The sequence below is a fragment of the Myotis yumanensis genome, unplaced genomic scaffold (genome assembly GCF_028538775.1).
Source record: "Myotis yumanensis isolate MYYU_CA2020_CCGP unplaced genomic scaffold, mMyoYum1.0.hap1 SCAF_13, whole genome shotgun sequence".
In the NCBI taxonomy this organism is placed as follows: domain Eukaryota; kingdom Metazoa; phylum Chordata; class Mammalia; order Chiroptera; family Vespertilionidae; genus Myotis; species Myotis yumanensis.
In genome coordinates, this window is record NW_027223764.1 from 40,657,437 (window position 1) to 40,670,463 (window position 13,027).

Below are 13,027 nucleotides of genomic sequence, written 5' to 3' on the forward strand. Positions count from 1 at the left end.
CAATTAGAAGAAATCTTCTAAAAGATGCTTAAGATTATAGTATGTCCCTAAACCAAGCCAGGAACTAAAAGTTCTCTCTTTTTTACTCTTCAGTTTGCTCTAATATTATTTGGCAGCAGGAAATCAGTACCCTACTTACCCATAATTATTTTTTCTTTCAGGACAACATAGGAGAACTTGATCTTGATAAACAATCTGAACTGAGAGCTTTAAGGAAAAAAGAACTCGATGAGGAAGAAAGCGTCAGGAAGAAAGCTGTACAGTTTGGAACCGGTGAGCTCTGTGATGCCATCTCTGCGGTGGAAGAGAAAGTGAGCTACTTGAGACCTTTAGATTTTGAAGAAGCCAGAGGGCTTTTCTTACTGGGTCAGCACTATGTCTCTGAAGCAAAAGAGTTCTTTCAGATTGATGGTTATGTCACTGACCATATTGAAGTTGTCCAAGACCACAGTGCTCTGTTTAAAGTGCTTGCGTTCTTTGAAACTGACATGGAGAGACGGTGCAAGATGCATAAACGTAGAATAGCCATGCTAGAGCCCCTAATTGTGGATCTGAATCCACAGTATTATCTGTTGGTCAACAGACAGATTCAGTTTGAAATTGCACATGCTTACTATGATATGATGGATTTGAAGGTTGCCATTGCTGACAAGCTGAGGGATCCCGATTCACACATTGTGAAAAAAATAAATAATCTTAATAAGTCAGCAATGAAGTACTACCAGCTCTTCCTAGACTCCCTGAGAGATCCAAATAAAGTGTTTCCTGAGCATATAGGGGAAGACGTGCTTCGCCCTGCCATGTTGGCTAAGTTTCGAGTTGCTCGTCTCTATGGCAAAATCATCACTTCAGATCCCCAAAAAGAGCTAGAAAATTTGGCAACATCCTTGGAACATTACAAATTTATTGTCGATTACTGTGAAAAGCACCCCGAAGCTGCTCAGGAAATAGAAGTGGAGCTAGAACTTAGTAAAGAGATGGTGAGTCTTCTTCCAACAAAAATGGAGAGATTCAGAACCAAGATGGCCCTGACTTAATAAACTTCATTTTTAATGAAAGAAAATGTGCAATATTGAAGATATTTTTTCCCCTTAGTCAAACGGGCCCAATTCCATTGTTATATTTACTTTTATAGCCAGAGGAGTGCAGTTCGAACTTGAGATACAGTCAGACCAATGTAGTCTTTACTAGGACCTTAATCAACATAAATGTAATTAATAATTTATATCTAATTATGTAGATTGACTTGTTAAAGTGACATGTGATTGGTATTTTAGAGTGTATGTTCTCTATTTAAATAGAAACTTTTCCTGCCTCATTTTCTAAAGGTAGGTTCTTCGTTGTCTAGTACCTGATGGATCCTTTGAGAGGAAAAATGCTGGTTAATATATCTTGTAGACCAACCTATTATTAAAATTGAAAAAGTAACTTCCTGTAATACTTTCAACAATAAAGATTAAAAGAAAAAGAAAAAAAAGTAACTTCCTATAGTAATTTTTTCCCAAATGTTTACTTTCCTAAATTCCCAAAGAAATCTTTTCGTTTTGAAAATATTAAAAAACTAAGTTATGTTGTTTTAAAGTATTGTAGTTTGTCTCATCTATAGGGGATAAAAGCCTTGTTGGAAATATAAATTTACTTGTTTCACTAATAAAAACTTCCGTTTACTCTTGTTTTCTTGTAAGAATTTGAGTTTTGCAACTTCAAATGTATTGCCTTATTTGAAGCCAAAGAATATTTCTTCAGTAACACTGCACAGATAGAAACAAAATCTCAGTCATTGAATAAATATTTATTATAGTACTACTTAGTCCAAAAAATTTTTAATTGGCTGCAATTTTTCATCAGAGGATCCTGGTATATTTTATAAACCTTTGAGCACTGTTAGAAAAGAATATGTACTTCATAATATTGTTAATACATGTGAGTTATTTTAAGAAATGAAGACCCTTTACAGTGCAGAAGTCAAGATTAGTGGTAAGATTTGATACAGAGAATAGTTGCGTATGTTGCTTGCCTATTAAATTGCTTTGGAAAGCTTAGGACTAGGTCACCTCTAAGGTTCTGTAACATTTAAAAATATATATATATTTCTTTATTGATTTCAGAGAGGAAAGGAGGAGAGATAGAAACATCAATGATGAGAGAGAATCATCGATTGGCTGCCTCCTACACACCCCCTACTAGGGATAGAGCCCGCAACTCAGGCATTTGCCCTTGGCCGGAATCAAACCTGGGACCCTTCAGTCCACAGGCTGACGCTTTATCCACTGAGCCAAGCCGTCTAGGACGGGTTCTGTAACATGTATGTATGTGTAACAATGTCTGCCACGGGACAAGCACTGTTCTCACTCTTCTAAGTATAGAAGATACAGTGATGAACAAGATAAACATGGTCCTGCCCTCATGGAGGAAGTGAACAAGTAAGCAAGCTGATTTCAGGTTATGAGTGCTCTTCAGAAAGGAGCCAGGGTGATGTGGTAAACATTTGATGGGAAGGGGTGCCCAGCTGCAGTGACCTGGGAAGGCCTCTGAGAAGATGGGAGTGGACCCTGCACTGAGAACTAGATGGGAAAAGAGGCAGCAAAGAAGGAGCTTGTACCTACGCCGCCTCTGAGCCGAAAGCCGAAAAAAGCAGATCAGGAAGTTTGTGTTTTTTTTAATATTTCATTGATTTTTTTATAGAGAAGAAGGGAGAGGGATAGAGAGTTAGAAACATCGATGAGAGAGATCGATCCGCTGCCTCCTGCACACCCTCTACTGGGGATGTGCCCGCAACCAAGGTACATGCCCTTGGCTGTACCTTTCAGTCCGCAGGCCGACGCTCTATCCACTGAGCCAACTCGGTTCGGTGTCAGGAAGTTTTTGAGGGAGATGTGGAGTTAAAGAGTTCTGTTAGGTCATACTGAGTTTAGATGCTGGAGACGAGATGCTTGCTCGTAACATCTCTTAACCAGGCTTCAGAAGGAAAGGGACGAGGATCGTGAGGAGGCAAAGCGGAGAGGCGGCTTCTTGGGCTCAGTGAGGCTCCCACGCACCTCAGCCGTTCCTGATGGAGCCGTTTTGTTGCCAACCTTATGGAACGTCACAACTTACATAGTCATTCATTCGTTTAACAAATACTGAGCTCTTCCTGAGTGCAAGTCCTCTGCTAAGCTCAGAATATGGTCTGTAAGTGCCGGCCTCTGAAATCTTGATAGCTTTTCTTCTTCCCAGCAGTGTTATTCAGAAGATAACATGCAAGTATAACAGGCACTGGTCTTAAAACCAGTTTTTATCCTGACACTCATCAGCATACTCTGCCATTTGTCACTTGCCGTCTGTAGGGACTTTTCACGTTTTCAGACTTTGTCTTGGTTATCAGCAGAAAATCTCACTGGCGGCTTTGCAATGCTGCACTCTCCCCGAGCCTGTCCCACAGCTGCCTGCCTGAGCATGGCTTCCCGCCAGCTGCCACGGAGGCGTCGCTGCTTCTCTTGATTTTAGTAGTTGTCAAGCTTTTGGTCTCAAACCTCCTTTGCACTTAAAATTGAGAATGCCAAAGAGCTTTTGTGTATGCAGGTTATATTTTTTTGTATTTATCCTATTTGAAATTCAAATTAAGAAAGTTTTCAACAATTTACATTAAAATGACAATAATAAACCCATTGGATTTAAACAATCATTATAAAAAAGATTTCCCCCCAAAAAAGAGTGGCATGATTTACATTTTTGCAAATATCTTTTTTGTTAATCCTTAACCAAGGATATTTTTTTCTATTGATTTTTATTTACTTGTTTAAATATATTTTTATTGATTTCAGAGAGGAAGGGAGGGAGAGGGAGATAGAAATATCAATGATGAGAGGGAATCACTGATCAGCTGCCTCCTGCATGCCCCCCACTGGGGATTGAGCCTGCAACCTGGGCATGTGCCCTTGACAGGAATCAAATGCGGGACCCTTCTAGGGCTTTTCTGTTTATTTTTAGGGAGTGTGAGGCAGGGAGAGGGGGGAGAGAGAGTGAGAGAGAAACATCGATGTGAGAGAGACACATCAATTGGTTGCCTCCTGCACTTTTCCTGATGACTGGGGTCAGGCATCAAACCTGCAACCCAGAAACATACCAGTGACCATACGTGCCCTTGACCGAGGATCAAACCCTCGACCCTTCAGTGCATGGACAGATGCTCTAACCACTTAGAAACACAGGCCAGAGCACATTTTTGCAAATATCTTTATGGCTAAACAGGAAGCAGATTGATTTTCATAACTGGAATGCTAGCATGTCATGTAGACTTTGGGAAACTCCACTGTACTACATTTGTGAGAGAATGAGGGTGAAATGTCATCTGGTTATGAAATAGGTTCATTGCGATCCTCTGTCCCGCTCGGCGGTTTCCTGGAAGGCTTTGCGAGCTGGTGCCCTACCCTAGCGTATTCTGTTGGGCATGATGTAGAGGAGATGCTGTTGAAGGTTGGCTTAGGAAACTTGAATCAGCGGTGGCTGGTCTAGGTCTCACATCCAAAGGAGAAATTGAAACCGTTTACTCTGTACCACACGTTGGTTTTGGATGAGTCTGGAGTCACGGCAATGCCATCTCTTTGTTATTTTATCACAGGATAAGTTGGGTTTCTTGGCAACACTGGATTCTTTTATCGTTGTTTTATCTACTTGAACTCTGACAAAGCTGAGTCGTGTGTTTTTTCATCCCTAATATAGTGAACCCTCGATTTTGTGGACCGTGACTTAATGGACTTCGGATTTAATGGACAAAATTTCCAGTCCGTATGTCATATGTGAAAATTAACACCCTGTTTTTTAAAAATGCATTTAACCAAGATTTGCTTGTAATTAAATTAACAGGTTATTATTATTTTTTTAATATATTTTATTGATTTTTTACAGAGAGGAAAGGAGAGGAATAGAGAGTTAGAAACATCGATGAGAGAGAAACATCGATCAGCTGCCTCCTGCACACTCCCTACTGGGTATGTGCCCACAACCAAGGTACATGCCCTTGACCGGAATCGAACCTGGGACCCTTCAGTCCATAGGCCGAGGCTCTATCCACTGAGACAAACCGGTTAGGGCTTAACAGGTTATTTTTAACAAATCGTAGTGAAATGGCCATATGTTGGGAAAAAACTAGTAATTTTGCCCACATACATATTACATATCTACAACTATAGTCTACATATTTAAATCCAGGAGTCACCACTCCCAAACAATGTTCGTCCAATGATTAGCTTGTGATCCCCCTGCATTGCACCCAGTAATTGGTTCTGTTGTCACGAGGCATGACTTTCTGCAGCAGTTTGAACAAGTGCTAGCGACGTTCCTATGTGCACTAAGCCACGCCCAGGCGTGTGCATTTGTTTACTCACAGTGACTGGTGTATGCCCGCCTTTACTAGACCAAGCGTGTCAAACTCAAAGGCTAACACAGGCCAAATAAACAAGGCATGCGGCCCATGGGCTGTGAGTTTGACATGCTTGTAACAGACACATTCAGTGTAAATTTTAAATTACAGTGATACATATAGAAAACTTTTCTGTGAAATTAAACTTTTCATACATAATTACACAAACATGTCTACATAAGTAAAAACAGGTAAACTAATTTGTCAATTTTTTAACATGCATGCGGAAAACCTACTTTATTATATAATGGACTTTTGGCTTTAATGGACACCTCCTCACCCAAATTAGTCCATTATACCGAGGTTTTACTGTACTGTAGAGTTGCTAAAGGATAGTAGAAGCTCTCCCTTACTTTCACAGTTGGCATTATTCTGGGCTAATTTTGCATAATCTTACATGAAATACATATGCCAGAGCCTAAATAACCTATCACAGCCATAGATTTCAGATGACCTTTTGTTTCTCTTTCCCCTAAAAAAATTATTAGGAAAAGACTACATATTGAGCTAATAAAAAAAGTGATTTTTTGACACAAAAATCCTCTGCAATTTTCTTTTTCATCTTGCTAGATTTAGACAACTGATAGTCAAAGGCATCATTTATTTATTCAATTATTCAGCAAGTATATCTTGAATACTATTTATCAGAAGACTGATACCTGTCAATCCTAAGCAGTTGTCTGAGAAAAACATTGAAATTTTTATATGAATTTCAGGGTCTTACAGTGTAGGCTATCTTTTGGAAAAACCCTAGTTATTTATAACAGGTTTGTTTAAATGCCAATCTCTTTCCTTCACTCTTATACTCAGGGAACCACACTGGGTGAACTATGTAGTATTTTCCCTAAAGTTTTATTAGAACACAGCCTTGTTCGTCCATTCACACATTGCCTGTGCTGCTGTCACAGCAGCATTGAATAGCTGCAATACTGCATGACCTGAAAAATCTGAAATATTTATCATCTAGCCCTTTACAGAAAGTTTGCCAACTTCAAGTATAAGGAGAAATTTAATTGGCCCAAACTGATAGCACTTGAAATGTGGACATGTGTATTTTCTAATCACAAAAGTGAAAAAAGGAAAATACATATCTATCAAGCCTTTCCTCTCACATGATTCAGGGAGAAGCTGGCGGCTCTGCTTAAAACTGTGATCCCAGGAGCAGAGATGAACAAGATGTCTATAACCTAGAACTCCACAGAGTACAGGCAATGGCAACAACTTTCCCTGAAGAATTGCAAGGGAAAGTGTACTCTTTTAGGGCAAAAAATAGTCAAATGGGGACCGTAATAGCCACTCAAATAGTGTTGTGTGTTTTTTTTTTATCATTTGTTATTATTGGACTTTGAAAAAAACCTAAAATGGGGGCAGCGGGGGACTTCAAGAAAGCAGCCAGGAACTGCATCAAGGAGAAATCCCAGCCGAAACCGGTTTGGCTCAGTGGATAGAGCGTTGGCCTGCGGACTGAAGGGTCCCAGGTTTGATTCCGGTCAAGGGCATGTACCTGGGTTGCGGGCACATCCCCAGTGGGAGATGTGCAGGAGGCAGCTGGTCGATGTTTCTCTCTCATCGATGTTTCTAACTCTCTATCCCTCTCCCTTCCTCTCTGTAAAATATCAATAAAATATATTTAAAAAAAAAAAAAAAAGGAGAAATCCCAGAGAAAGTACAGCCCGCATAAAATCTCACCCATGTAACCCATTCTACCCATATAACCCAACCAGACTTTCTTAGGAAGGTCATGACCCAATATTTTCCATCTACAGGAAATTATAAGAAGGTCCTATACATACTCTATATGAAAATAGAGTTCAAAGGTAGTTCAGAAAGTCAAACCAGAGAACCTGCTAAATGACAATGAGCTTCTGAATCTGTCATAACCTGTGGCAGCCACATACCAACTCCTATCAGTACAGAGCTCCCTCCACCCCACTTCCTTCTGAATTATCTCACTCACTTTTTCTCCACTGGTTATCGTAATCACTTGGCCTTTCCTGTTACCACCCTCAGTCAGGTTTTCTTATTGGGAGATTCATCACCCCCTAAAGCAGTGGTTCTCAACCTTCCTAATGCCACGACCCTTTAATACAGTTCCTCATGTTGTGGTGACCCCCAACCATAAAATTATTTTTGTTGCTACTTCATAACTGTAATTTTGCTACTGTTATGAATCATAATGTAAATATCTGACATGCAGGATGTATTTTCATTGTTACAAATTGAACATAATTAAAGCATAGTGATTAATCACAAAAACAATATATAATTATATATGTGTTTTCCGAAGGTCTTAGGCAACCCCTGTGAAAGGGTCGTTCGACCCCCAAAGGGGTCTCGACCCACAGGTTGAGAACTGCTACCCAAAGTCATCTGTAATCTTGTTTGAATGATTTTTTTGCTTTTTCACACAAAAACTATTTCTTAAACACTAAGAAAATAGTACAATTATGTAAGAAATTGTAAAAATGAAACAGAATAATCTTCAATCTGCTATAATCATTATGCAAAACTATAAATGGCTTTATGTTACAAAAACTTAGTGTCCTTTTAAGCTCCATAGTTTTGAACTCTGCTTCTGAATATGGAATCCTTCATTTGTTTATTATAGAGCCCATAAAACCTAATTACATTCCACTTACAGCAGTGGTTCTCAACCTTGGCTGCACATTAGAATCACCTGGGAATCTTTTTAAAATCCTGATTTCTGGGCCTCATCCTCTGGAAATTCTGTTTCTTTGTTACTAATGTTGTGGCCCCACCCCATAACAAAGAAACAGAATTTCCGGAGGATGAGGCCCAGAAATCAGGATTTTAAAAAGATTCCCAGGTGATTCTAATGTGCAGCCAAGGTTGAGAACCACTGACTTAAAGAGAAATGATTCCCCCGGACCTCCTCTGGAAGAATAGCTTAAGTTTCACTTACTGAGAATATTCCAACGTGTAACTTAATTTCATGGGCCTGCTTTTACCCTCTAAATTGGAAAATAATCTTACCTGACTTGACACATGCTTAAGCATCATAAAAGAAAGTCACTGAGATTCCTTAGGATTCTTAGAGAACTAGGCAAACACCTTTTTAATTTTAAAAAAATTATTTATTGATTTTAGAGAGAGGAAGGGGGAGAGAAAGAAATACTGATTTGTTGGCTCCATTTATTTATGCATTCACTAGTTGATTTTTGTATGTGCCCTGACCAGGGATCAAACCCACAACCTTGGTGTATTGGGGCAATGCTCTAACCACCTGAGCTACTGGGCCAGGGCAGCAGATACCTCCTAAGAGCAGCTGATAAGGTATAAAGCTCGGGTGACCACTGTTCAGCAGAGATGGTACCCTGCTGCCAGAGAAGACAAATAAGTTTCAAATATGAGCTCCAAATTCAAGTTTTGATTGCTAATTAAGCTGCTTCTCACAGGGGCAACTCTGTGTTGTTCCAAGGTTGGCAGCAGGATTCTTTTATATAATTACTAGAGGTCCAATGCATGAAATTCATGCACGGGTAGGGTCCCTAACAGCTGCGGGCTGCCAGCCGGGGCACCTCCCTTCCTCCGGCCACCTGCCACTGCTGGCACCACACCCTGGTCGGACTCCCGGTGGAAGGGACAATTTGCATATTAGGCTTTTATTACAAAAGATTTAATGATCATTAATGACCATTAAAGAATTGGGATAATTATACTTAAGGTCATATTTTCAATAATAGGTTTAGGGCATTGTTTTCTACAGTCAAGGATACCTGCATCAGGATCATGTAGAAGTACTTGTTAAAATGCAAACTCCCAGGCCCTGATTGGGTAGCTCAGTTAGTTATAGCATCATCCTGATACACTAAGGTTGCAGGTTTGATCCCCAGTCAGGGCACATAGAAGAATCAGCCAATGAATATATAAATAAGTGGAACAACAAACTAATGTCTCTCTCTCTCCCTCCCTCCTTCTCTCTTTCTCTCCCCCTTTCCTCTCTCAAATCAATTTTTAAAAAAATTAAAATGTAGACTCCCAGGATCTAACCTAGAACTAATTAGAAATTCAGGAGTTGGGTTCCAGAAATCTGCATTTTAATAGAACCACATGTGATCTTATGTACATTAAGTGCAAGAACCTCTGTTCTTAGAATTAAGAGAAGGAAGCTAGAGCTAGAGTGTATTAGAGCACCTTTTACAGGGAGAAACATCTTGAACCAGAAAGTTACTCTGTGCCTTTGGTTCCCAAGGAGAACCCAGCCTAGGGGCAGAGGGACAAAAAACAAACATTCCCAGGAGCTTTAGGTAGCTAAGGAGCTGCAAGTCTCTCCTGGTTCTCTCATCACCTCCTCCTGTACTAGGAGAATTCTGCTGGGTGCATGCCAGTTGGGGGCTGAGCCTGGTAACCACAGTGCTAGGGTTGTCAGAGCCCACGGGGAAGCTCCTAGATATAAGCTAGGGACTTCCTAATGACCCCTGAAGAATATTCTAGAATGCTTCAGGGAGGCAAGGAAAAGGAAAAAGGTTGTTTACAAGCAATCCTTCCTCCTATAATAGACAGCATCCTAGGGAAATCCCCAAACTGCAGAACAGAGATATGTGTTGATAACTTGGACCCGCATTTAATGCCATCTACTTTTGGAGGGGACAAGAGTCACATGCCAGGTGGATGAGAGCTTGGACCTCTGAGTGAGAAAATGTAACCCTCCCCTCATATCTCTGTAGCCAGGTAGTCCAAGACACCAACTTATACACATACAATGCATAGTCCAATACACAATCTATGTGCATACGGCATATGGTGGACTTAGTCATTGGCTAGAAGGTCAGGGACCTCCATACTCCTAAACCCAAGGGAAACCTTTCACTCATCATTCCTGAGGCATTTGACAGACTGACGCGCCCCCTCCTTGAAACATTTCTTTCGTCATCCTTCCACAACATTGCACTTTCCCACACTTCTACTTGGCCAACCATTTCTTGTGTTTCCTTTAAGAGCTTTTAAAACCTATCACTTAGCCCAGCCTGTGTGGCTCAGTGGTTCAGTGTTGGCCGGTGAACCAGGAAGTCACGGTTCAACTCCTGGGGGCACACGCCCGGATTGCCGGCTTGATCCCCAGTAGGGGACATGCATGAAGCAGCCGATCAATGATTCTCTCTCATCATTGATGTTTCACTCTCTCTTCCTCTCCCTTTATCTCTGAAATCAATAAAAATATATTTTAAGCTACAGCAATCTTGAGAAAGAAAAACAAAGTTGGAGGAATCACAACACCAGATTTCAAGTTATACTACAAAGCCACTGTAATCAAAACAGCCTGGTACTGGCACAGGAACAGGTATATGAATCAATGGAACAGAACAGAGAATCCAGAAATCGACCCAAACCATTACACTCAATATTTGACAAAGCAGGCAAGAGCATACAAAGGAGTCAAGACAGTCTCTTCAATAAATGGTGCTGGGAAAATTGGACAGATACATGCAAAAAAATGAAACTAGACCACCAACTTACACCATACACAAGAATAAACTAAAAATGGATAAAAGACTTAAATGTAAGTCGCGAAACCATAAAATTCCTAGGATAAATCATAGGCAGCAAAATCCCAGACATCTCTCATAGCAATATGTTTATGGATACATCTCCTAAGGCAAAGGAAACTAAGGAGAAGACAAACAAATCGGACTACATCAAAAATAAAAAGCTTCTGCACAGCAAAAGAAATCATCAACAAAATGAAAAGAGAGCCCACTGTTTAGAAGAACATATTTGGCAATGAAACATCTGATAAAGAGTTAATATCCAAAGTAAATAAGGAAATCCTAAACTTAACAAAAGGAAGACAACCAATTAAAAAATGGGCAAAGGACCTAAATAGACACTTCTCTAAAGAGGACATACAGAAGGCCAACAGACATATGAAAACATGCTCAAAGTCACTAATCATCCCAGAGACGAAATCAAAATGACAATGAGGTACCATCTCACACCTGTCAGAATGGCTGTCATCAACAAATCAACAAATGACAAGTGCTGGAGAGGATGTGGAGAAAAGGGAACCCTAGTTCACTGCTGGTGGGAATGCAGACTGGTGTAGCCATTATGGAAAGCAGTATGAAGTTTCCTCAAAAAATTAAATATGGAACTGCCATTGACCCAGTGATCCCACTTCTAGGAATATATCCTAAGAAGCCTGAAGCACCAATCAGAAAGAATGTATGCATCCCTATGTTCATAGCAGCACAATTTACAATAGCTAATATCTGGAAACAGCCCAAGTGCCCATCAGTAGATGAGTAGATAAAAAAGCTGTGGGACATTTATACCATGGAATACTATGCAGCAGTAAAAAAGAAGAATCTCTTACTCTTTGAGATAGCATGGAGGGACCCGGATAGTATCATGCTAAGTGAAATAAGTCAGTCAGATTCCACATCTGAGTGTGATCATTTGATACTTGTCTTTCTCTAAGTAGCAAAATAAACTGATGAACAGAGTGGATCCAGGGACAGGGAGCATGGAACAGAATGCGGAATTTCAGAGGGAAGGCTGCGGAGGGTGGATGGGTGGAAAGTAATCAACCAAAGACCTTGAATGCATATATGCATAATCCATGGACACAGACAATAGGGTGCTGAAGGCCTGGGACAGGGAGGGGGGGACAGAGGCGGGCTGGAGGGAGTCAGTGGAGAAAAAAGGGGGACATATGTAATACTTTCAACAATAAAGAATTATTTAAAAAATAAATATATTAAAAAATGTGGGGCGTGGCTACAGTGTTTTGGACAGGTTCAAGCCTTGGACTGAGGAGAGGGCACAGTCTTCTCATTGCTATGTGCAAGTCCCAGCTTGGATGGCAGAGCCCTCCCAGCACAGTTATAGCCAACAGCTATAGTTGTGAGCTTGAACCTATGGTCCGAACACGTGGCCCCACGTGCCTGAGTGATAGAGTTCAGGTGCATGTAATTGAGTAGGATTGAAACCAACGAGATTGTTTTAAACATCTTGACCACGCCCCTACTTTGCCTGGTGGCATCTGCTATAAAATAAAGACACGGCTTATGGGCGCTGGCGCTGTCCATCAGAGGAGCAGCGTCCCACCGAGACCCAGCTTTCATCCTCTTGTCTGTCTTTTCTAAGCCTTTCACCACCCTCACTCAGGGTCACTGAACCAGGCTGAGCTGGCATGGCACATAAGGTGCCCTGGGGCTGAGTATGCCATGGCCGTGCCGGCTCGCCACAAAAAAACCCAAAACAAAACGAGAAAAAACAACAACAACCCTATCACTTAAGTATGATGACCCTTAGGATTCTGATCACCAACTTACACCACATCCTATCTAATAAAAGAGTAATATGAAAATTAAACATCACTCCATCACTCCGCCACAAAGATGGCGGTGCCCATAGCCACAAGATGGCAGCGTCTAGTCCCCTCAGCCCTGCCGCTGAAGTGTCCAGGCCTGTCACCACTCTGGCGGGCAGATGCAGCCTCACCACTCTGCCGCTGCTGCAGTGTCCGGGCCTGTGGACCCAGCCGGGGGCCGTGGGGGCGAGCAGTGAGGCATGACCCGCCCACTCCAGCGGGCCGATGCAACCTCGCTGCTGCAGTGCCTGGGCCTGTCAGCCCCTCCATGAGGCTGAATGCTGCGTCTAGGG

The 13,027-nt window shown here is 41.3% G+C and overlaps 1 protein-coding gene across 1 annotated transcript in view; it reads left to right on the forward strand.

The window, feature by feature from the left end:
• KIFBP (kinesin family binding protein) overlaps positions 1 to 1,672 on the forward strand; it is a 32,936-nt gene extending 31,264 nt beyond the window's left edge. The window contains exon 7 of the mRNA XM_070432887.1: positions 162 to 1,672. Within this exon, the coding sequence (XP_070288988.1) occupies positions 162 to 1,037 (876 nt within the window). The 3' untranslated portion in view covers positions 1,038 to 1,672. The remainder of the gene's footprint in view (positions 1 to 161) is intronic.
• The last annotated feature ends 11,355 nt before the right edge of the window (positions 1,673 to 13,027 follow it).